The sequence below is a fragment of the Podarcis gaigeae genome (assembly GCF_964106915.1).
Source record: "Podarcis gaigeae genome assembly, chromosome: 1".
NCBI classification, from domain to species: domain Eukaryota; kingdom Metazoa; phylum Chordata; class Lepidosauria; order Squamata; family Lacertidae; genus Podarcis; species Podarcis gaigeae.
The window spans coordinates 54,643,754-54,668,166 of NC_139678.1; the positions used below are offsets into that span (position 1 = coordinate 54,643,754).

The window sequence follows — 24,413 nt, forward strand, 5'->3', positions numbered from 1 at the left end:
ACTGTAAAGCTCATAAGCAGCCAACAAAGATAACCCCATGTTTAACACACTACAGTAGTTACAAGACTATTTTTGTGCACATGAGCATTTAATTTTATTGACAGTGATCCATGAAATTTTGGATTCCATATTTTAATTATGTCTTCCAAAGGAGAAACTACATGGGACATGTTGTACTTTACTTCTGTTTCTATTATCACTGTGGATAGTGTCGGATTTAGCAGACTATTTAAGCATTTCTTTTCCTGCCATTGATTACTCAAAATTACCACAAAATGTTTTCTCTAGATAGAAAGATAGACCTCATTGATACCAATTTCACCAACATTCTGTATTATTTGTATTTGTTATTCTTGCCAGATGTACTGGCATAACATGCCATTGGTGTAATACTTTTAAATTCTCCCTAAGGATTTGTTGATATAGTTTTCTTTCATTGAGTCATCCATATTTTGTATTTAATTCTTTGATTAGCACTCCAAAATTCCAAAGGGTTTGCTCCCCATTTGAAATCTACTTTTTTTCCCACTCCAAAATTCTTAAAAACCTCCAAGGAAGGAGAGTCCACAACCTCCCGAGGGAGTCCGTTCCACTGTCGAACAGCTCTTACTGCCAGAAAATTCTTCCTGATGTTTAGTTGGAATCTCCTTTCTTGTAACTTGAAGCCATTGGTTCGAGTCCTACTCTCCAGAGCAGGAGAAAACAAGTTTGCTCCATCTTCCATGTGACAGCCCTTTAGATATTTGAAAACGGCTATCACATCTCCTCTTAGTCTTCTCTTTTCCAGGTGCTGACAAAACAAGTAGTTAGTAATAGAAGTAACTATTTTCAATGATAAATTGATCACATACCCAGCTCCTTCAAGCGCTCCTCATAAGGCTTGGTTTCCAGACCCTTGATCATCTTGGTTGCTCTTCTCTACACACATTCCAGCTTGTCAATATCCTTCTTAAATTGTGGTGCCCAGAACTGAACATAGTATTTCAGGTGTGGTCTGACCAAGGCAGAACAGAGTAGTACTATTACTTCCTTTGATCTTGATACTATACTTCTGTTGATGCAGCCTAGAACACCATTTGCTGTCTCTTTTTAGCTGCTGCATCACACTGTTGACTCATGTTAAGCTTGTGGTCCACCAAGACCCCTAGATCCTTTTCACATGTACTGCTAGTTAGCCAGGTGTCTCCCCATCTTATGTTTGTGCATCTGGTTCTTCCTGAATGAGTCCAGAACTTATTTGTCCCTATTGGAATTCATTTCAGTTAATTGTAAATGTGTCCCCATTACTTCCATGCCTACACACAGCTTCTCTAAAGCTGCCTCTTAATTATGACCCCATCATTTTTAATTTATTTGCTTCATAATATTTATGGACACTTAGTTCTCCTCATCCCCATTGATCTAATTGCTTTTGCCTCAGGTTCTTTGCAAGTGTTGGTCTTTTCCCTTGATAAATGAACTTTGTGACTTTTTTTCTGCCATCGTGCCAAATCTTTTGAATCAATTGTTATGGCGAATGTTTGAAAGAAGTGGTTTTAATTTTGGCAAAGCTAACAGTTTTATAGCACCAGTTCTTTCCATAATTGTTAACTATAACAGAGACCATTCTTTAATATCTTTTCTTTATTTGTCTAATCACTGGATTTGAGAGACAATACGACACTTCAAAATCCCCCCCCAATGATTTATATTTAGATATGATTGATTATATCTCTAAAAATGAGCACATATTGAAGTCCAAATGATAGACTTCACTGATGTTGCAGCCATACAATCTATGCTGAAGAATATATATTAAGAATGTTAAGTTTTTAAGTTGATTTTAGTCACATGAATGATAAAATAATTTAAAATGGAAATGCATGATAGGAATACTTAAGACCTACAATTCTGTCTTTTTTATGTTTTTCTTCTTTTTTTACATCATTCAAGGAAAGGTGGTCATGTGTCCTACTTAGGCTGTGTTTACACCATTCATTTAAAGTAGACTTCCTCAACCTTGGCCCTCCAGATGTTTTTGAGACTACAATTCCCAGCATCCCTGACCACTGGTGCTGCCAGCTAGGGATCATGGGAGTTGTGGGCCAAAAACATCTGGAGGGCCAAGGTTGAGGAAGCCTGATTTAAAACATATTTACCGGTAAACATGTAACTTTAAAAAAATGCCAGGAGTTGCAGTTTGTTAGGAGTGCTGGGAAATGTAGCTCTCTGATGGGTATACTGCAGTTCCTGGGATTATGTGGAGAAGCTATGTGCTTTAGAATTGAAGGTGCCCTTGGCTTGAAGGACAATCTGGCCCAAGTACTGTTTCGTGATAAAGAACCATGGTCATCTCCAGGCTGTCATTAATTGGCAGAAGGGATTCACGTTGGGGGGTGATTCTGGATCTGGCTGTGTCACTGGAAGCTCAGGTTAGAGGTGCTGGAAGTGCCTTTTACCAGTTGCATCTGATTCCACAGCTATCGCAATTCCTGGACCCAAGAGGCCTTGCCCCAGTAGTTCATGTGCTCAGAGATGTGCACTGGTTGCCAATTTGTTACTGGGCCAAGTTCAAGATGTTACTTTTAGTATATAAAACCTTTAGCAACTTGAGACCAGTTTACCCATAAGATCTGCTTACCTTACATATCCCCACTCAATTTCTGCTGTCAGTGGAACTGGCTTACTACAGGTGCCACATGATACCTGTTCTGCATTTGTAAGAACTTGGTTGTTTAGTATGGCAACACCTACACATTGGAACTCCCTGCCTATTGAGATCAAACAGGTGCTTTCCCTGTATACTCTTTTTGGTGCCTGCTGAAACCATTCTTGTTTAGGCAAGCCTACCCAGATGCTTAGAAAGTTGTTTTAGTATTTTAACTTTTGTATGGTTTAAAGTGGGATTGTGAATCTTTCTTAATTTTATATATATATATATATATATATATATATATATATATATATATATATATATATATATGCTTTCGTAGATTTTCACGGGTACAGGAATGCAGGTTTTGGTGTCCTCGGGTGTCTTCCCGTGTAAAAGTTGGGGTGTCTAGGCGACGTTTCGACGAGGTCTCACTCGTCATCTTCAGGCTGGTGCTTTCGGCTTCTTGTTACTGGAACAGAGCCAGTTCCAGTAACAAGAAGCTCCAGGCTCTGTTCCAGTAACAAGAAGCCGAAAGCACCAGCCTGAAGATGACGAGTGAGACCTCGTCGAAACGTCGCCTAGACACCCCAACTTTTACACGGGAAGACACCCGAGGACACCAAAACCTGCATATATATATATATATATATATATATATATATATATATATATATGTGTGTGACTTTTTACATTCAAGCGATGTATACATTTTATTAAATAAATAAACACTAGAAAATTAGGTTCAGACCGTTAAATAACTTTTTTAAACAAAAATAAAAATAAATAAATCAGACTTTTTGTGGTTAGGAAAATATGAAGTTAAGACGTAATTAATGGGAAGGTGTGTAAACACCACACTCTCCATCTATGGACCTTCCAAATCTGTTCTGGGCTTTTCCTCAACCCACCAGAACAGATGGGGTGGATGCTTAGAGACCACAGAGAGAAGACAGCAGGAGTTTCATTTCTCAACTGGAAGTCATTGTGCAAATAGGCTTTGTTTGATGCAACCCTTTGTTTTCTCCTTTCTTGTAAGTGGGGAGCATAATGGGGTAATTTGAGATTGCTCAAATGCCCTTGTTTTTTCCTTGGTTCTTCTCTTGCTACTACCTGCCCAGGTCCCTACTCTCCACAATCTTAGTCGCTTCCTCTCATCCTTTAGCCTTGCATTCCTATTTAGCTCTGCAGTTGAATCAATCTAGTAACATGCTCATCTGCTTTTTAATGATTTAAAGCTTCTGCTCATTTTTGTCATATCAGAATTTGCTGCTCCAGCAAACAGTTGGCTCCAGTGAAAATTTTCTTATTGTCTCTGTCCTGAGAGTCAAGGCCTAGTAACTGCACTTGATGTGAATGATGTGATTAGCAATCATGTTGTGTTGCTTAAAACATCAAATACCAGACACAGGGCCAGGATTGTCCTCAGGAGTACAATTGTCCTCAGGCTAGGAGAGTTTTACATTTTCCCTTCCCAGTCACATTCTCAGTGAAAATTCCCCCAAAGCAATTTGCATTAGGAAAAAAATTCCCATTGGTACTAATGGAAACTTTTTTCCTAATGTAAATTGCCACAGGGGACAGATTTTCGTCAATATTGTGGCTAGGGAGGGAAGCCTTAGCAAATCCCTCATGGGTCATTTCCCCCTTCCCCAAGCCTGGTATTTAACTTAAAAGCCACAAAGTAATTGATAACCATGCCATTCATATAGCCTTTGGTTAGGTCCTCAGGACTGAATTTAGCTTCCATGTTGCTGTAACTTATCCACTTCACTTGAGAAATGGCAAACAATATCTGAGCTCTGGTTTTTTCATTCAACCTTTGTACAGCCAAGCTTCTTACTGGCTTCAGTGGCTAATACTGTCTCTTGTGCAACTCCTTAAGACGTATCCATGGCTCTTCAACTTTTAACTCACAAAATCCATGTTGAGTGCTGCTAGTTTCCCTTCTGAGTCATCACACAGCTTTCTTAATTTTATGTCATTTGCCACCTTTAAAATCAACTTGAGCTGTTTTCCCTGTTGCAATATTGAAACAGATACAAATATTGTACGCAGGAGTGCCTGTGACCTATTCATTGCTCAGCAGTGATAGATCTGGTAATAATGTGCTTGAAATTCTGGCTGTGCTGTACTTCGTAACACCCGGAGTTTAATTGAAAATACACTCTGACCTTGGTTTTGTTCACTGGGCATAGAAAGGACATAATTGCCGTGAAGCTGCTGAGAGACATTATTTCAAAATGTCATATTGCTAATTTTGGATTTACAAGTCCCTCCTACAGAAAGAAAATCCCCAAATCCCAATATAAAAACCAACAACAATGTGTCGCTGTTACATAAAACGTCAATAAAACAAGTAATTTTCCAAAAAATTAACTTCTTGCTTCTCCACACCTATTTTTTGTCTCCAAAATGCCATAGCGGTATAATAATTTTATCCCTCCTAACAGTCGAATGCTCATTCATAATTACATAAACAGCTTGTAAACTGTAGACCACAAAATGTCTATGTTCCAATCTTACATTCAGAACGTTTCCATAGTTACCAAGGACAAGAGGTATAGTCACTGTTTGCTGGACAGCAGGTTTTTAAGCATTCGCATCCATGGCCTTTCATGCAATATAGGGTCGTCACCCCCAAGTATATGTAACCTACAATGAGTTTCCAGGCTGGGTGCTTTGATAATGTGACATTATGTAATAGAATGGAATGGTGACTGTTTCAGATCTGAAGTATTTTGCTATGTTAGTTCACTCTAGTATGTACCAGAATTTCATAACCTGGGTGACTTAACTTTATCCACCCCATCATTCTTTGCTGGGTGATCCTCGTGTAAATTCCAAAATGCACTTAGCAAGTACAGTTCTCTCACAGAGTAAACCTATTCATGCATACTTGGAAGCAAATTCCATTCATTTCCCCAAATATGTGTGTATAGCAGGTGCTCTCCAAATGTGGTTGGGATATCAACTCCCATTTTGGCCGTAACTAGCAAAGCCAGTAGGCAGGGAGGGCCACAGGTTAGCCATCCTGGTTTATAAGATTGAACCCTAAAAATATTATCCCCCTTTATTCTTTTCATGACATTATTGCCACACACAGCTTAACATGCAGCCCTACCAGCCTCCCAAGACTGTAAAGCAGGGAAGCAGTGGCATGAGAGTTTGCTTCCATTCAGCCGTGCCTCTCAGTTAAACATGCTAAACTTTTGTCCTCCTGCTTAATGTTGCTCCCAACTTTTTGTTTACTGATAAAGGAATGGGTTGCTGTTTACTAAAGAATTGTTTGTTACTCAGTTTTACTGTTGCAGACTCTCCAAGTGTCCCTATTTTCCAGGGACATTTCTGATTTAGAGAAGCCATCCTCTGGGTTTCTGATTTGATCCTGGAATATCTCGTTTTCATTGGAGAAATGGAGTTATCCAACCCCCGAGCCGTCTAAAGGCAATCCTGTATAGGGAAGGTTTTTTTTTTAATGTTTAATGTTTTATTATTTTTTTAAATATATGTTGGAAGCTGCCCTGATTGCTGGGCCAATAAGATGTGTGGGGTATAAATAGAATGGAATTGGACATCACTATTTTCATCAGAGGGACGCGGGTGGCGCTGTGGGTAAAACCTCAGTGCCTAGGACTTGCCGATCATATGGTCGGCGGTTCGAATCCCCGCGGCAGGGTGAGCTCCCATCTTTCGGTCCCAGTTCCTGCCCACCTAGCAGTTCGAAAGCACCCCTAAGTGCAAGTAGATAAATAGGTACCGCTTTATAGCGGGAAGGTAAACGGTGTTTCCGTGTGCTGCGCTGGTGCTGGCTCGCCAGAGCAGCTTCGTCATGCTGGCCACGTGACCCAGAAGTGTCTGCAGACAGCGCTGGCCCCCGGCCTCTTAAGTGAGATGGGTGCACAACCCTAGAGTCGGACACGACTGGCCTGTACGGGCAGGGGTACCTTTACCTTTACTATTTTCATCAGAGAAATGGTGGAGGGTATGTTGTTGCTCCCATCCATGCTCTGGTCTGCCCACTGTGTGCTACCATCCTCTCTAGGAAGCACTTCAGGGTTCAGAAGTGCTCTGACACAGTAAGGCCCCAGTCAGGTATTCTTCTCTACTTTGTTGCCGGTATGTTTCCAGGTCCAGTTCATGGCGCTCACATTAAAGCTTTAAACCCCAAATAACTCACACACCAAGTATCTGAAAAATGGCCTCCTTTACCACAGATCCTCTCACAGGTGCTAAGATGGGCAAAGAGGGCCCTTATGGTAGTTCCACTCCCTCAGAGGCTCAGGAGGAGACAGGTGACCTGGGAGAGGGTATTCTTTGTGGTAGCCCCTAAGTTGTGGAACTCCCTCCCTACGGACGTGTGTCTGGCATCTTCATTATACAATTTTTAGCACATGCTGAAGAGACACCTCTCTACCCTGACCTAGCATTCACCCTAGTTTTTGTGATTTTTTTCAGATACGATTCTTAATTGTTCATTTTTAAACAAACCCTGGGACCTTAGAGCGAAGGGCAGGTAATAATTTACAACAACAAGAACATATACTTTTGGAAATATTCCTGTGCTCCACTCACGTTCCCCCTTCTTATGAGACTATTGTTGCTCAAACTGTGGGGGAAACTCTGCTCTGCTATGAAGTCAGCATAATCAGTGATTGGGGAGAAATACCTGGGGCTACCGTGGGAAAGGTGGCTCACACTGTGTGAAAGAGACTTGAAGAAGTGAGCAAAGAGAAGGTATATCTGTATAGAGGCATACCCCGTATACAGGGGCTGGTTCTAGAGTTGCTAAATTGGTAGTAAGAGTAGTATTCAAATGTCAAGTGAGAATGCAGGAGAAATAATGGCTCAAAAGAATGGGGATATACAGATTTTCCCCCATAGGAGTATGCAGTTGGAGACTGCCTGGATGGATGTTCAAGCAGCAGCAGGAGAAATGAGCTCCCCAGCAAAGACAGAATCTGATTTATTGGGAGAACGCACAGGTGGCCCCCTTCTTTCCTGCTACCCACACATTTCTTGTACTTTCTGGCTTTGCTCACTTGCTCAGCCTCATCCCAGTTGCAGCAGCATTAGCCCAGTTTCTGGTGCATAAGAACACAACAACAGCCCTGCTGGATCAGCTCAGTGACCCATCCAGTCCAACATCCTGTGCTCACAATGGCCAACCATATGCCTGTAAGCTGGACTGGAGTGCAACAGTGCTCTCCCTTATTGTGGTTTCCAGCCACTGGTATTCAGAAGCCTCTGGTCATCAATGAAGAGTACAGCCACTGTGGCTAGTAGCCTTTGACAGCTTTAACCTGCAACCTGGAGAGAGTCTCCTCCTGTGAGTTGAGAACTGGCCTCGTGTATGTTCTGCAAGACTCCACACGCAACTGGGCACACATGACAGACTCCAGTCCACTTGCATATGCTTCCCTGGGAGTAGGTTTAATTCAATGAAATAGTTAGGGCTAGTGTGGAGCTAACTGTGTGCATTTTCAGACTGATAACTTATTACAAGCTAACCATTGAGCACATTGAGACTTGCTTTTGATTTTTGAGTAAATGTAGAATGTGTGGATGATCCGTTTGTTCAGAAAATGCTGACTAAGCACCTATTTGTTCTGACCTTTGACATCAGATATATATTTAGGACCAACCCTATTCTTCTGTAAATTGTTTTAGCTGGCTTTAATATTGTATTTTATAGCACTGTAAGCAGCCTTGTAACCTCGCAATGAATGTCAGATATGAAAATGAAGATGATGATAAAAATAAATAGTGCAAATGCATGGACACTGATGGACTTACTTGGCAGTGATAGGACTTTTTACATGTCCATGGACAATTTCTCTGTGGGATGTAGTGTATGTGTGTGTGTGTGTGCGTGCGCGTGTAGCCCTGTCCAGTTTTGGGATGTGGCCCCAGATGACTTGCCAGAGGGGTATTGTTGCCCTCTGCCTGAAATGTTTCCCTCTCCTGCTATGAAGGTTTCTCATCATCTGAGTGCAGAAAATGAACTTTAGACTCCTGAGTTCAAAGCTTTGGAGGCTTCACTGAAGTTATGTTGTACATATATTTTTTGCTCGGCATTGATTTCTCAACAGCATACTCTTATGACCCACCTCTGTTACTTAAGTATCTTAGTTTGAAATCAAATTCAGATAACTTTCACAACTCCTTAAATATTCAAGACTGGCTGCACATGAAGAGCCAACACAAAGGGGTCATTTTAAACTGCACTCCTGGATGAAGAAGCTATTTGTCAAGTAACATAGACTCAGTGTATTGTGTTGAGTAGAATGTCATATTAGGGCTGGAGAGTCCAAAGCTCAAGCATCCATTCAGCAATGAAGCCCACTGAGCTAGTCACTATATCTGACTATCCTGCCTCATAAGAATTTGTGAAAATAAAAAGGGGGAACCATATATGCGGCTGTTTTGAGCTGCTTGTAGGAAAGGAAAGGCATAAGTGAACAAAAATACCCAGTCATTTCTGAAAACCTTTGCTATCTGAGAACCTAGGCCAAATCAGTCCCCTGCAGGATGCTTTCTTACCAGCCTAGAAGCAAAAGTACAAAAGGAAGGGACTAACTCCTGGAACATTAATAACTTGGATAGATTTGGTTCAAATGTGCTAAAACTGTTTCCCACTGCGACCCTAGGTCTGTTCTTCCAGAAGATAGGCTGTTGTCAGTCTAGAATTGCTGGCCCTCAAAGGAGCACTCTTTCCAAGTACAAAGGAACACTATGTGAATTACTTTGGACCATTTAATCAAAATAACAGAGTGCCCTCATAAGGTACTAAGGGAAGCGGCAGTGACAAAAATTACAGCTATTACAGAAATTAAGTTCTACTGTGAAAGGAAACAAAATGGCCATTTACTAATTGACTTTGAAGGCAGAAGTGGGAGGTGTTTCAGGGTTGCCACTCACAGATGCTACATGGTGATTCCTTGGATGCTGAGAAAGGGAAGGGAGGGGTGCTGCAGTGTGAATTGAAATGCTGGAGAGCTTTAACTTTATTTCCTTATGCTTTGTCAGAACATGGGTGAGGACATCAAGATCCTTAGTGCTGTGTGTATTTTGGTAAATCCAATTCCATTGGTGATTTCCTCAACCATGCCAGGGCTTTACCAGAGAGATTACACTGAGAAACTAGTTGAGTTCATAGATCAAAAACTAGTTATAGCCCTGGATGACTAAAGTCTTCTGTTCTTGCTTAAGAGAAGACTGGTTCTATGCTTTAGATGGACTTTAAAGAACTTCTTGTAAAGGGCATCCAAAATAGCAGCATTCTCCATTGCCAGTCAAAAGGCTTTGATTAAATTAGGAACTGGAGTAAGATTGAGCACAAACAATTTTAGGAAGTTCCACGCTACTGTCCATTTTAATAGAGGCTTTGGCAGGAAACTTTCCAGTTCACATTGTCCTGGTTTGCTAGATCCTTGCCAACCAACCTTTCAGAAAAAAACAACATCTTCAGCCAAGGTGTTCATGATGGGACTCACAAATGGAGACAGAATAGTGCTCTCCAGCAACACTATTTGTGGAGTGGGATGGCTGTGTTTATGTGCTACCTCATGCATATGTGTTCAAAACTGAATATTGGTTTAATGAGTAAAACAAAAATAAAATAATTCAGAATTAGACATTGCTTCTTCTTGATATGTACTTAATTTAATGCTCGTGTGAGGTACCTTGATAGTACTTTTGAGGGCTGATTCAGTGAGATATGGTAGATAATAGATAGATGGATACATACACTGTCATTTACGTTTTCAGAATACACTCATTGGATAGAGAGGTAGATGAGATAGCATACCTATTTGCTTATGCTATTTTTTAGGCTATTTTTATTTTTCTCAGATTGAAACGAACCTGCAGGTATGTTAGTAATATGTTGATAATTGTTTACAAAGCAAATCTGTATCTGAAGCTCCCTTTAATTACAGAGGTGTTGCTATTTAATCATTACCAGGTGAAATATTCCTTGGCATGAAACCACTGCATTCAGAATACACTGATGCGATTTTGATATATTCTCTTCAGTGAGCACACGTGGTTTATAAACTCGGTGGTCTGAATATTTACGAGGTTTCTATTTCCTGAGTTACTTTGGATTTTTCTTTGATTAGCTGTCTGGTCTTCCTTTATTTCCCTCTTGTTTGTTCCTTATGATGTAGTCCTTGAGAATAAGGAAACTCAAAAACAGCAAAAAGCCTTCAGAAGATCAATTTCCCTTCAGGAGTTACTGAAGTGAGCCTTAGATAGCTCAAGGATTAATAATCCATTAGAAAATCTTGTGTCATTAAACCACTGATTTGTATCTTAAAGTGGTCAGTAGAAATTTCAAGTTAGAAACTCTTGATTTAAAGTAACTTGGCTAGATTGTTATGAGTTGGAATGATAGATAATTTATCAGAGGTCAAACTCTAAGGACTTGTCCCATGCCTAGAAAGTATGAGTCCAAGCAGCGTTGTTCCACTTGACCCATGCTTTCTAGACATGGGTATCAGCATAGCTGTCAACTTTTCCCTTTTCTTGTGAGGAATCCTATTCAGAATAAGGGAATTTCCCTTTTTAAAAAAGGGAAACGTTGACAGCTATGAGTATCAGCTGTTTTCCCCTTGCCTTGCTCCTTTTCCAGGGAAAACCCACTGTTTAGCTTTAAATCAGAACAAGTGGCAGTCCATGGAAAACCTGATTGCCATCTACTCTGGCAGATTTCCTCCGAGGGAAGCAGCAAGACAAGAAGTGTGGATAATCCCTAAATAGTATTCAATTAGCAAATAACTTTTCCATTGAACATGTTCTATTAAAGGTGTTCTGTGTACACTCAAACTCCAAAATGCTGGGAGGGGAGAATATTGATTTTAGTTTGGTTTAGTTTAGTTTAGAATTTATAAACAACTCTACATTCAGAGAATACACAAGTGGTGTACAGAAATAGAATAAAATGCAGATCATAAAACAGTGTTAAAACCTAAATTCCTATGGCACAACTCTGCCTGGTGATTATACTTGCATTCTCATTTTCCTTTAGGGAAGTGTATAAGTTAGTAGACCTTAGCACATGGGCGGGCAAACTAAGGCCCGGGGGATGGATCTGGTGCAATCACCTTCTAAATCTGGCCCTCGGATGATCTGGGAAACAGCATGTTTTTACATGAGTAGAATGTGTGCTTTTATTTAAAACACATCTCTGGGTTATTTGTGGGGCATAGTAATTTGTTCATCCCCCCAAAAAAATATAGTCCAGCCCCCAACAAGGTCTGAGGGACAGTGGACCAGCCCCCTGCTGAAAAAGTTTGCTCACCCCTGTCTTAGCACAACCTAAATATATATACATTTCCCCATTTTATGTTCACCATCTTGAAAGTGTTGTTATATCTTTTGTTATAGATATTCTTATAACTGGAATAAACAGTGCTATGGCTTCTTCAGTGAAGGTCCTCAGCATTCTGCATTCCTCGCTTACTATAGTTTTAGATAAATAAGTATCTTTGGTAGTTACAAAAGTGAATGTCACACCAGAATTTAGTTTGCCAGGTGCTAACTACTTGAAACTCCTGGGGCCAGATGCAACTAACCCATTCCACAAGCAGAAGCCCTCATAATGACTTCTGCAAGTGTGATGGGGATTACCTCTCCTCTTCTTCCCCCTTGACTCCCACAAATCCACTCTGGGAAATCCACTCTGTGTAGGAAGAGAGGAAGGGAGGTTACTGCATCAGGCACTGATATAGGTCAGTGGAAGCATAACAATCTCCTTACTGCTATGTTGAATTCCATCATTGCCTTGCAGCCAAGCACTACTCATATTGCGGAACCTATTCATTTAAAGACCCCCAATTCACTAGGAAAACAAGTATCCTCTGCATCTTCCATAATTCCTCCCACAATCTTCTATCCAGTCTTGATATGATGCATCTTGTCATTTGGACGGGGCTGTTGTTCAGTACAGTAATGTACTTTACATGTCAAAAGTTGAACCTGAGACCTTTTACATGTAAAGTACATTACTGAATAACAGCCCCGTCCAAATGATAAGATGTATCATATCAAGATTGCTAGTTCCCAGCTCTGATATGAACTGTAGCAAGCTGGGTTTGGTCACATTATTGTTTTTATGGAAACAATATAGAATAATTGAGAGAGGACTTTGGTCCCATGTTTCCTTTATCTGTTTTATCACTAGCTAATGTGATTCATTATTCAAGCATAGTCCTTTAGGGAAAAAGAGTAGGCAAGACAAAACAAAAAGACAAATGAGCAACATTCTTTTTAGTTGCTTCTCTGCTAGTCTTTCAACATAAAAGTTGTGCAGCACAAGTGTGTGTGTGTGTGTGTGTGTGTGTGTGTGTGTGTTTACTTGGAAATAGGTCCATTCTGTTAAAAGTGGGGTGTTTACAAATGTAGCCTTAATGTGTCATCCTGTGCCAAAATCCACTCAAGGATTGCACTTTATACAACCATAGATCTCCTACTCTTCCCAGCACCTAACTAGACATGATGCTAATTGTGTCACTTGCAATCACATTATTAGTTTTTCTGTAGTTAATTTCAGGCATGGAGCTCAACTTTTATTAAATTGCAGGGGAGGCTGGACCTTTATTTCCCCTCTTGCAATTTATATGCAGACACAGAAAACTCGGAAAACTCTGGTTGACAATAATGGGAAATTTCCCCCTTAAACCTAACTGCAGCACCGGGGGGGGGGGGGATTTCCATCAAGATCATGAAAGAGGAGGGAAGTGTTAAATCTCTACCTCCACGCCAAAAACAACAACAAGACTCCCTTCTTTTCCCAGAGACACAACAACACACCATGTATGTGTGCCCCAGCAACCATGACTATCGGCCCAGAACAATTATCTATAATTATCTATTAACTACAATTATTATTTCAGCAACCTTGCAAGGGATGCTACTGCAGCCATGGTGTTGAGTATGTGCATGTTAATAGTGATGTCAAAGCAAAGAACACATCAAACAAAAACATTTTGCACAGAGAAGAACTCCCTGACAGTAAGAGCTGTTCGACAGTGGAATTTGCTGCCAAGGAGTGTGGTGGAGTCTCCTTCTTTGGAGGTCTTTAAACAGAGGCTTGACAACCATATGTCAGGAGTGCTCTGATGGTGTATCCCGCTTGGCAGGGGGTTGGACTTGATGGCCCTTGTGGTCTCTTCCAACGCTATGATTCTATGAGACGCTTGATAATTTTCAGTGTTCCGGTCTACCTCAGGAGGTTCTGGACTCTCCTTTATTGGAGGGTTTTAAGCAGATGGTCATTTGTCGTGGATGCTTTAGCTGGGATTTCTGCATTACAGGGGGTTGGACTAGATAAGTATGGCCATCCAGACAGTTTCTGGGGTTTAGCAAGCACAACCTTTATCTCACTTCAAGTGCTGCAAATTAAGAAATAGTTCACTTATCTCAATTTTGCTCAGAGAGGCACTCTGATTTGGAGATTGGCCACTACTTTGTGGTAGGGATGGAAGGAAAGTTTAATTCAAAACACATTTAAAGGCCAATCTACCTAATTTGCACTTTCTGAAATATTATGAGGATATTGAATACAAAATCATATATTGGTGGAAATGCATTAATACTATGAATCTGTATATTGGGGAAAATGTATTAAAATGGAGAAATTTGCACACAGACACAAAAAGAATTTTGATGATGTCTGAGGAACTTAAGACTGAAAATGTGGGATACTAAGAGAACCAAAATGAACAGTTTCACCATCCTTCCTCTGTAGACATGACTGCAGCTGAGATATTGGAATGAGCTGCTTGGGTTTTAGAAAGATCATATGAAATATTCATTTTTAATTATTAGTGGTTGACCCTAGGATGGGTTTGGACCCTGGTAAGGATGTTCCTTTTTTATATGAGGAAGTTGCTGTATTATGGGTCAGACCACTGGTTCCTCTTCCTCAGTATTGTCTAGGGGCAGTGGTTTATAAGTTTGCAGATTAGAGCCTTTCTCAGCCCTGCCTGAAGACACTGGTGTTTGAACCTGAGAACTTTTTCATACAAAGTGCTGCAGTCTCTTCCCTGAGGCATGGTATAAAAGTTAACAGAAAATGGACTGGGTGGGTACAGCAGGTACCTTTATTAATAATTTGCATATGCATGTTCATCATTTGGTGGCTTGCTTGCAACAGATCAAAAACCACAAATTATTTTCCAGATCTCCTAATACCGTTTTTCAAATAGTAGTTTTCAACAGAAGCGGTTCAAATATTTAGCAGAAATGATAGAGAGATTTACTGTTGAATGATGACCTATCAAGTGTTATGAATATACAGGTGAGCCAGACATTAGATTGGTGTCATGGTCAGAAACAGCTCTCACATAACCCTGTTAAAATATTTATTTATTTATTTATTTATTTATTTATTTATTTATTTATTTATTTCTACCCTGCCCATCTGGCTGAGCCTCCCCAGCCACTCTGGGCAGCTTCCAACAGAACGTTAAAAATGCAATAAAACATCAGTCATTAAAAACTTCCCTAAACAGGGCTGCCTTCGGATGTCTTCTAAATGTCATATAGTTGCTTATTTCTTTGACATCTGATGGGAGGATGTTCCACAGGGCGGGCGCCACTACCCAAAAGGCCCTTTGCCTGGTTTCCTGTAACTTCGCTTCTCACAGTGAGCTTTAAGGGTCAGCACCAACACTTTGAATTGTGCTCAGAAATGTACTAGGAGCCAATGTAGGTCTTTCAAAACCAGTGTTATGTGGTCTTGGCGGCTGCTCCAAGTCACCAGTCTAGCTGCCACATTCTGGATTAGTTGTAGTTTCCGGGTCACCTTCAAAGGTAGCCCCACGTAGAGCACGTTGCTGTAGTCCAAGCGGGAGAGAACTAAAGCATGCACCACTCTGGCGAGACAGTCTGCAGGCAAGTAGGGACTCAGCCTGCATTCCCGATGGAGCTGGTAGATAGCTGCTCTGGACACAGAATTGACCTGCACCTCTATGGACAGTCCAAAATGACTCCCAGGATACGCACCTGGTACTTCAGGGGCACAGTTGCCTCATTCAGGATCAGGGAGTAGTCCCCCCACCTGCCCGCCCCCTGTTCCCCCGTATAAAAATACAGTTGGTTGAAAACAAATTGAACTAAGTTTATTGATGATTAAACCTGTGCTTTAAAACAAAATAATAAACAGGGGTACATCAGCAGGCACTAAGAGAGTGTTCCTGAACACACATACCAGAACACATTTACAATACTCCTGGGATGGTGTCGAATCTGGGGGACTCAAATTTCAGTGGCCCCCTATGCAGTGCTAACCCTCCCCTCCTACCTCTCGCCTTCCATTCTACCTCATAGTTGTGGAATGCCCTCATAGGCGCCGACTCCATGGGGCCTGAGGGGGCCCGAGCCCCCTCAAAAATTCGTTTGGGGGGCTCTGCCCCCCAATAATTTAAGAAGATTATTAGTTATATTATGCTTTGTAAAATCACAACATTATATTGGTATTTTTTATTTTCCTTGTTTGACGATAGTTACCTTTTAAAATACATTCAGTAATGAGTTAAAACAAAGCCACTCCCGATCTAGAGAGGGGGTGGGGTTGCGGGCTCTCGACCCATCAACAATCTCGCGGGTCAGCCCCGCGAGAAGCGGGGATTCCCCCTAGCTCATTAATATTCACCGCCCACAGCGGCAGCCAATCGGCTGCCGCAAAGGGCGGGCCCTCACAGGTTCACTTAAGGTCAGGGCAGCCTGGGGCTCGCCCCTTTCGTTCCCCCAGCAGCAGCGGTTTGGAGGTGTTGGGCCCCCCCAATATTTTTTATAAGTCGGTATGGGCCCCCGCTCCCCCCAATATTTTTTATAAGTCGGCGCCCCTGAATGCCCTGTGTCACCCCCGAGGTTCTGTATTTGGTTCGGTTGTGCTCCCCTAAATCCACCTCTGCCTGAGAGTAAGCTCTATTGGACACTGAGAGCTGATTCCCATGTGACACTAAGCCAAACAATGGCTTGGTGTGACCACACAAACCTGAGGTTTCCTGTAGAGGAGATAGCAACTGCTGCTGCTGTACTGTTGTGGATTAAGGTTTGTCTTGCTCAGAACAAACCATGAGTGGTAAACCCAGGGGCAAACCTTGGTTTGCTGAAGCAATATAAACCATAAGCCTGGGTTTGGGCAACACACTGAACCAAATTAAGACTTAACTGGCAGCAGAAGACGCAGAGGAGGAGAAAAGTGGCCATTCTCTCCTCTCTGGGAGCCTGCACACTCCTGCATTTGTACAAAGCCATAGTTTGGCTCTGCAAACCAGCTCATTTAAACATGTGTAAACATGTGTAGGACTGCAGTGTCCGAAATGGCAAAACACACCAGATTCATTTCAATAAACAGCGTCCTAGCACCTGCTGAGGTTCCTTCTTTCTGCTCTTTTCTCTTGCTCTTTGGTGCTGCTTTCCGTTTTTTCATTCTAACCCGGTGCTTTTAACCTCTCGTCTCTGAGGAAACGTATGGAATACAGTCTTCACAGTGCTGCACAAAAGCTTTAATAGTTTTCTGTTACTGCAAGAAGCTAGTGTCAAACATGCATAAGTAAATTCATAAATATATATTATCTGATTATAAAAATCACCTTTTACTAAATAGACTACTATGTGAATAATAATATATTTTCACCCTGTTTTTCAAAGTATACCATTTCCACCTCCACCTCCTTACTACAAAATGAAACAATTTGAAGCTTAAAATGGAAAACCTTTGGCTGATAGTATTTTTGTTCAACTAAATGCATGTATTATGCATCTGTGTGCTTTGGGTTATAAATGTGCTTGGCGCTTGCTGTAATTTATAAGACTTCACTTTTGGCTGATTTATAGGAAATTTCATTAATCTCTACAGCACAGGGACCTTGCAGTGAGTAGCAGATTGAAAATGAAGCCAGGGCTGGGTTTTTTAGAAGCTACCACAAATGAATCAGCACTGAGAGACTTTGAATAGTAATGATCATTTGCAGAGTCGAAAGGTCTTTTTTCACTTACACTAAGATCTGAAAGAAACATTTTTGGAGGTAACACTGAAATTGCTAACCCTGCAGCTATGGGAGATATATTTTTTTCTGTCGTTTAAATAGCCATTCTTTATTCCTGTGTTCAGCACACATTTACTAATGAGACTTTCTCTGCTGCTATGGCCAAATATAAGGATAGTGGAGAGTGTATCAGGAAATCAGATGAGTCTGCTTAATGGTGGGAGAGAGCTGATGCTCAGCTCAGCAGTTCACAGAAACTCCTTTTTATCTGCTTTCCTGAAAGAAGCAAACAATAAGCATTTGGCGAGCATTTCTATTCAAATAGTAAAAGCTTTACTTGCACCATTCCTCATTTCTATGTTGTGTACACCATGGCGACTGTCCTTTAGGGGAAATAGCACAAGAAGTAAAGGCAATAGGAGTCTGCAGATTTGACTGTGTCGCATAGACCATACATGCATGCTTGCCTTTTAATCACTGCTCTTGGTAAACTAGAGGCAAACTACATTGGCCACATTTTTGGTTTAACATTCATACAATTGTCTTGACTTCTTTCCATGTTTTTAAGCAGCAATGAGGTTTCAAAATGTACCATTCTTGGTTCTTGTTCTGAACTTATTCCCTGACATGTTGGGTCCCCATCTTAATTGTTAGAATTTCTGTATCAACTGAAAAACAAACATGGGCTATGACATTCCAGTTCCATTCTATGCATGGTTTCATGGAAGTTCTTCTTGATAAAAAAAAACAAAAACAAGACAAGCATATATCACAACAACGATAGTGTTGCATTTTATTTTATTTTATTTTATTTTATTATTATTATTATTATTATTATTATTATTATTCATTTGCAGAATTTTTTCATGATTTCCAATATTGTATTCAATCATGTCCCTTTGCTGCCAGAAACAGCAGAGGCTTCCATCAGCAGAATCTTGCCGATTCTCCCTCTCCCCTCCTTGTGGCCCCTGCAAATCTGTTCCAGAAGATTGAATGGCCCTTCAGAACAGTGTGGGAAGGGGTGCAGGGCGCTGCAAAAGGGAGGAAGAATTGGCACCACTGGAAACGATCTTATATTTCAGTTAGAATTGTATGCCATTTTATGTGTTATTTTCTTTTGGTGACTAGGCTGCATAGTTCAACAGAGAGTTCAAAGGCTCAAGTAGCAATTTTAAGCCTCCATTAGTATATTAAGATGCATTCCCCAGAAATTTGTAGGCAGGTGAATGGGAAATTATGTGTATCAAGTATTTCATAAAATTACCATTTTAAAAATATATAAAGTTGAGGAAATTGTAGTGCAAATTAACAATTGGAGCTAACATGATCCTTCTTTATTTGTTTCTTTCAGACTATTGGAACTCCTGAAGGACCAACACCAAATAAATTATGAATGTTGAACAAGATGACCTTACATCCACAGCAGATAATGATAGGTCCTAGGTTTAACAGGGCCCTATTTGACCCCTTGCTTGTGGTGCTACTGGCTCTTCAACTTCTTGTGGTGGCTGGTTTGGTCAGAGCTCAGACTTGCCCGTCTGTCTGTTCCTGCAGCAATCAGTTTAGCAAAGTAATTTGTGTGAGGAAGAATCTGAGAGAGGTCCCTGACGCCATCTCCACAAACACACGGTTATTGAATCTCCATGAGAACCAGATCCAAATCATTAAGGTGAATAGCTTCAAACACCTGAGACATCTAGAAGTCTTGCAGCTGAGCAGAAATCACATTAGAACAATTGAAATAGGGGCCTTCAATGGTCTGGCTAATCTCAATACTTTGGAACTTTTTGACAATCGTCTTAGCACCATCCCGAATGGGGCTTTTGTGTACTTGTCAAAACTGAAGGAGCTTTGGTTGCGAAACAACCCCATTGAGAGTATTCCTTCTTATGCTTTTAATAGAATCCCTTCCCTGCGAAGGTTGGACTTGGGGGAATTGAAAAGGCTTTCATATATCTCAGAAGGTGCCTTTGAAGGTCTGTCCAATTTGAGGTATTTGAACCTTGCTATGTGCAACCTTCGGGAGATCCCTAACCTCACGCCACTTGTAAAACTGGATGAGCTAGACCTTTCTGGGAATCACTTAACTGCTATCAAGCCTGGGTCCTTTCAAGGATTAATGCACCTTCAGAAATTGTGGCTGATCCAATCCCAGATTCAAGTGATTGAAAGGAATGCCTTTGATAACCTTCAGTCGCTAGTGGAGATCAACCTGGCCCACAATAATCTAACACTACTGCCTCACGACCTCTTTACACCTCTCCGTCTAGAAAGGATCCACCTACATCACAACCCTTGGAACTGCAACTGTGACATCCTGTGGCTCAGCTGGTGGATTAAAGACAAAGCGCCCTCGAACACTGCATGCTGTGCCCGTTGCAACACGCCTCCTAGCTTGAAAGGGAGGTACATTGGTGAGCTGGACCTGAATTACTTCACGTGCTACGCTCCTGTGATTGTGGAGCCACCAACAGACCTCAACGTCACTGAAGGCATGGCTGCAGAGCTGAAATGCCGAGCATCAACGTCCCTGACCTCTATATCTTGGATTACTCCAAATGGGTCTGTTATAACACATGGGGCTTATAGGGTTCGGATTTCTGTGCTCAGCGATGGCACGTTAAATTTTACGAGGGTGACTGCGCAAGACACGGGCTTGTATACATGCTTGGTGAGTAACTCTGTTGGGAATACCACAGCTTCTGCAACACTCAATGTAACTGCACAGGAGTGTATTACTTATTTTTCAACCATCACAGTAGAAACTGTGGAACCTTCTCAGGATGAGGCGCGGACAACAGAGCAGGTTTGGCCCACACCGGTCATTGAATGGGACACCACCAATGTGACAACCTCTCTCACACCACAGAGCACAAGGTCAACGGAAAAAACGTTCACCATCGCTGTGACAGATTTGAGCAATGGGATTCCAGGAATAGATGAGGTTATGAAGACTACCAAAATCATAATTGGTTGTTTTGTGGCAATCACTCTTATGGCAGCGGTGATGTTGGTGATTTTCTACAAAATGAGAAAGCAACATCACCGGCAAAACCACCATGCTCCAACACGAACTGTAGAGATCATTAATGTGGATGATGAGCTTACAGGTGACACGCCTATAGAAAGTCATTTGCCCATGCCAGCAATAGAGCATGAGCACCTAAATCACTATAACTCTTATAAGTCTCCTTTCAACCACACAACAACAGTTAACACAATAAATTCAATACACAGTTCAGTGCATGAACCATTATTGATCCGAATGAACTCGAAAGACAATGTGCAAGAGACTCAGATCTAAAACATTTACAGATTTAAAACACAAGACAGTTTATTAAAAAAAATGACACAAATGACTGGGCTAAATCTACTGTTTCAAAAAAAGTGTCTTTACAAAAAAAAAAGAAATTTATTTATTAAAAATTCTATTGTGAGAGAAAGCAGACAAAATTATGTGTATTCCTCAGAACCTCTTTTTGCTGCACTTATTTACCCTACTTCTTTCCTCCCCTTTCTTCTTCCCCCTTCCCAAGCCCATTTGCCATATTTTTCATAGAACAACTTGATTCTCTAAAAAAAAAATTTAAAAAAACTGGTCTAGGGATTTTTGTAAGAATTCTGTTAACGCTTTGGGAATTTTTATGGTGAATTCTAGTGGTGAGATTCGGTCTATTTTGTCTTTCTTCATTTCATTTTCTTCTCATGCCCTTTTTGAAATGGTTCAACAGGGAAATGGATGTTAGTGGTAGATTCATAAGAACAATCAAGGAACAACAACAGCAAAAATAACAAAATATTTTATTTTTATTTTTATTTTTCACATAATGACCTGTTCTGTATTTCCTGAAGGGACCATTCTGTGGAAGAAGAAAACAAAAACAAAAACAATCCAAGAAATTAATTTTCATGTGAGCATCTATAAAACCCATGATCTTTTAAACAATTCTAGAACCAGGATTTGTAGTTCAAACACTAAAATAAGATTATAAATAAAATATTGTTGGTTTTTTCTGTATTTGGACAGAAATCATTTTTAGTGTGGCTTCTGATGTCAAAAGGTGGTTAAAAATTCTACATTCCCCTCTCTTGCATTTTCCTAAAAAAAGAAAACTTTATAACTTACAACAGTTTGGATTTTAACTCATCATTAGTAATATATTTACTTTTAGCCTATGTAAACATTAGCATACCATGTGTGAAGAATAGTGGCCAAAATCAACCCGGTTCATATTGTATTGGTGGTTTGCGACCTGCTGCAGCATAATTCCATCTCACCCTGCTCAGATAATGTGAAGAGTCCTGGACCACATGGAAGGAGCCCGTGCTGTGGTCCCTTCATACACCTACACTGTCAAGGGGAAAGGCTTGCAGAATGGGCTTCTCCCCACATATGGGTTTTTTTTATGTTACTTAAACAGTTCAGGAAGAAGCCATCCAACAACTGCCATAACACCAGCCTATCATGGAAAGGGGTCTTAACTCAAGCTGAGCCAGAGATCTCCATGCTCCATATTCATGGGACCATTAATCCCCCACAAAAAAGGCTGGGTATCAGTGGCTTTCGGGTGACAGACAAAATGAAGAATGCTTGGGTGGTGGCTGGGCTTAACCTTAAAGTTGAGGTGGCTGAGGGTTTTCTTCACAAACAAACAAACAAACAAACAAACAAACAAACAGGCTTTATCGCCATTTCCATTGGAAGCTTGGGTGGCTTCAGCAGCCTGGAAGTCTTCCCTTTGGAATTTGGAACAGAGTTGTCCTGGTAGAGCAAAATTATGTCATAATGTAGCATCAATCACAAGTGGATTCTTGGGGGCTTCCCATTGGTATTCCCCTCCCCCATGTCAAATAAAAGAGGAAACCCCTAGTCCACCTTGACTTAAATGCAAGCCAACCCCCAACCAAAAGTTTGTAAATTTCATCCCCCAAAGATTTATCCATACTTCTTGATGCCATCTGCAACAAATAAAGATAATTAACCATAGAATACATTTAAAATTCTTTCTGGCTTTTGGGACATCTTCCAGAATGGGAAGAGGACATGTGGCAGCAGCGAGGGTGGGAGGAGTTAGATTTGACAGGACGGGTTGTATAATATTTTTTAAAAATGGTCCTAGGCCATGGTTTTACTTACTATCGCTGATATAGAACTAAACATCCACTCAGGTCATTACTTTGGTTGAATGAAAACACTCACGGATGCAAATATGAATGTTGTTTAACTATCCAGCACAATCAAAAGATGTCTGAGCATGATGAGCTAAAATGCAATCAAGGTACTAATAACTTTCAGGAAGCAACTTGCAACATCAAGGGGTTAACAAAGAAATTAAGATGTTTTAACAAATTGTTTTGGTTAGAGTCAGACGAATGGAAAAAGTAAAAGCCATAAGTGCTACAGTTCCCAAATGAGAAGGCAGATGTGGAGTCCCTGTGGAACCTTTTGGAAGACGTGTCTTCCCACCCAGCTGTACAGCAGTGATACAATCAACGTGTTGGTGGAAATGTGTGAATCTATTTTTTGTGATGTGGGAAGCAGATCTTAGTGGAAATCATCCTCTGGTGAAATAATATTCTTGCATTAAAAATGGGGAAATGGGAAGCAGCTTAGATGACTCAGTGTACCAAGAGCAGAAGTAAGGAGTTTTTTTGCATATCTCCCCACCCACCAACTACTCATCACAGCCAGTGTCCTAGAGCCCAACCATCCAGGCATGCTATGTACTACAATTGCAGCAGTAGCTCTTGAGAGAACTCCATCTCCCATGGGTTACAGGGCACAATGATATGCTGATCCACAGTTCATTATGAGCTCAGACTCCAGGATGCCTTGGGTGGTGAGGAATGGAAAGAATGTATCTCTTCCACATTCCATGTAAGTCTTTGAATGAAAGGGAAATGAGGTATTTTGGGAAGTGAGAGTATACTGGAAGATGTTTGGGAGGATGGAAAGCTGGTGGAGAGTGGAAGTTATGTTTTGAGCCTCTGAAAATAAAGTTATTTCTAAATACATAATTTGGTAGTAAACCAAGCCAGTCTGAGGTGACTCAGGACACTGCCATGTCTAACCCTAACTCCAGCCGCCATTAACATACCTCTTACCAGCACATGTCTCTGAGTTTATCCTAGTGATAAAGCACTACACAGGGTTGTTCTGTCAGGATCCCCTTCTGGTACTTGTACATGACATCTGTTAAGGGTTTCTAGCCCTTTGAAACCCTTTTACCCCCATGGTGGATGTAAAATGGGAGAAAAGCTTCTCAGCCTGCCCAGTGCTTATGCAAGTGGCAAGGACTATTTTTCAACAGCTTGGAGATCTTTCAGGGTGTTCCAAACAATGAAGGGAAAGGAACACAAGCCACGAGGTAGGAATGTTTGGTCCTCCTTGTTTGTCTGGGCAAGCAACTCCTCTTAAGAAGGTGGGTGCCAAAAGACAATTTCTTATCAAAACAAAAAAGAGTTGTTACAGAAAAGGAGCAGCTGGGAATAGCATTAAAAGAGTACAACAAAAGGTTGTGTGTGCAAATGCATTTCTACACAGGCTGGCAAAGCTGAAATACCAGAGTCCTCAAAAGTGGTAGTCTTAGAAGCATCATTCGGTTTCAAGCCATTTCCAAAAGTTAAGAGGGATCCATTTCAAAATGGATGTATACAAACTGGGATGTGGGCAACTCCAGGAAAACTCTGTACTTCACTAGGAGTGAATTCTCTCAGGAAAGCAGCAGCTAGGGAGAAAGGAAATGCAACTTCCATGAAGACTTTTATCCCACTGT

The 24,413-nt window shown here is 41.0% G+C and overlaps 1 protein-coding gene across 7 annotated transcripts in view; it reads left to right on the plus strand.

Moving 5' to 3' along the window:
- The window catches only part of LRRC4C (leucine rich repeat containing 4C), a 616,943-nt gene extending 595,288 nt beyond the window's left edge, over positions 1-21,655 (plus strand). For all 7 annotated transcript variants that reach the window (XM_083750681.1, XM_083750677.1, XM_083750679.1 and 4 more), the window contains one exon: positions 18,989-21,655. In XM_083750681.1, coding sequence (XP_083606807.1) covers positions 19,031-20,941 — 1,911 coding nt within the window. In that variant the 5' untranslated portion in view covers positions 18,989-19,030 and the 3' untranslated portion in view covers positions 20,942-21,655. The remainder of the gene's footprint in view (positions 1-18,988) is intronic.
- Positions 21,656-24,413: the final 2,758 nt, after the last annotated feature.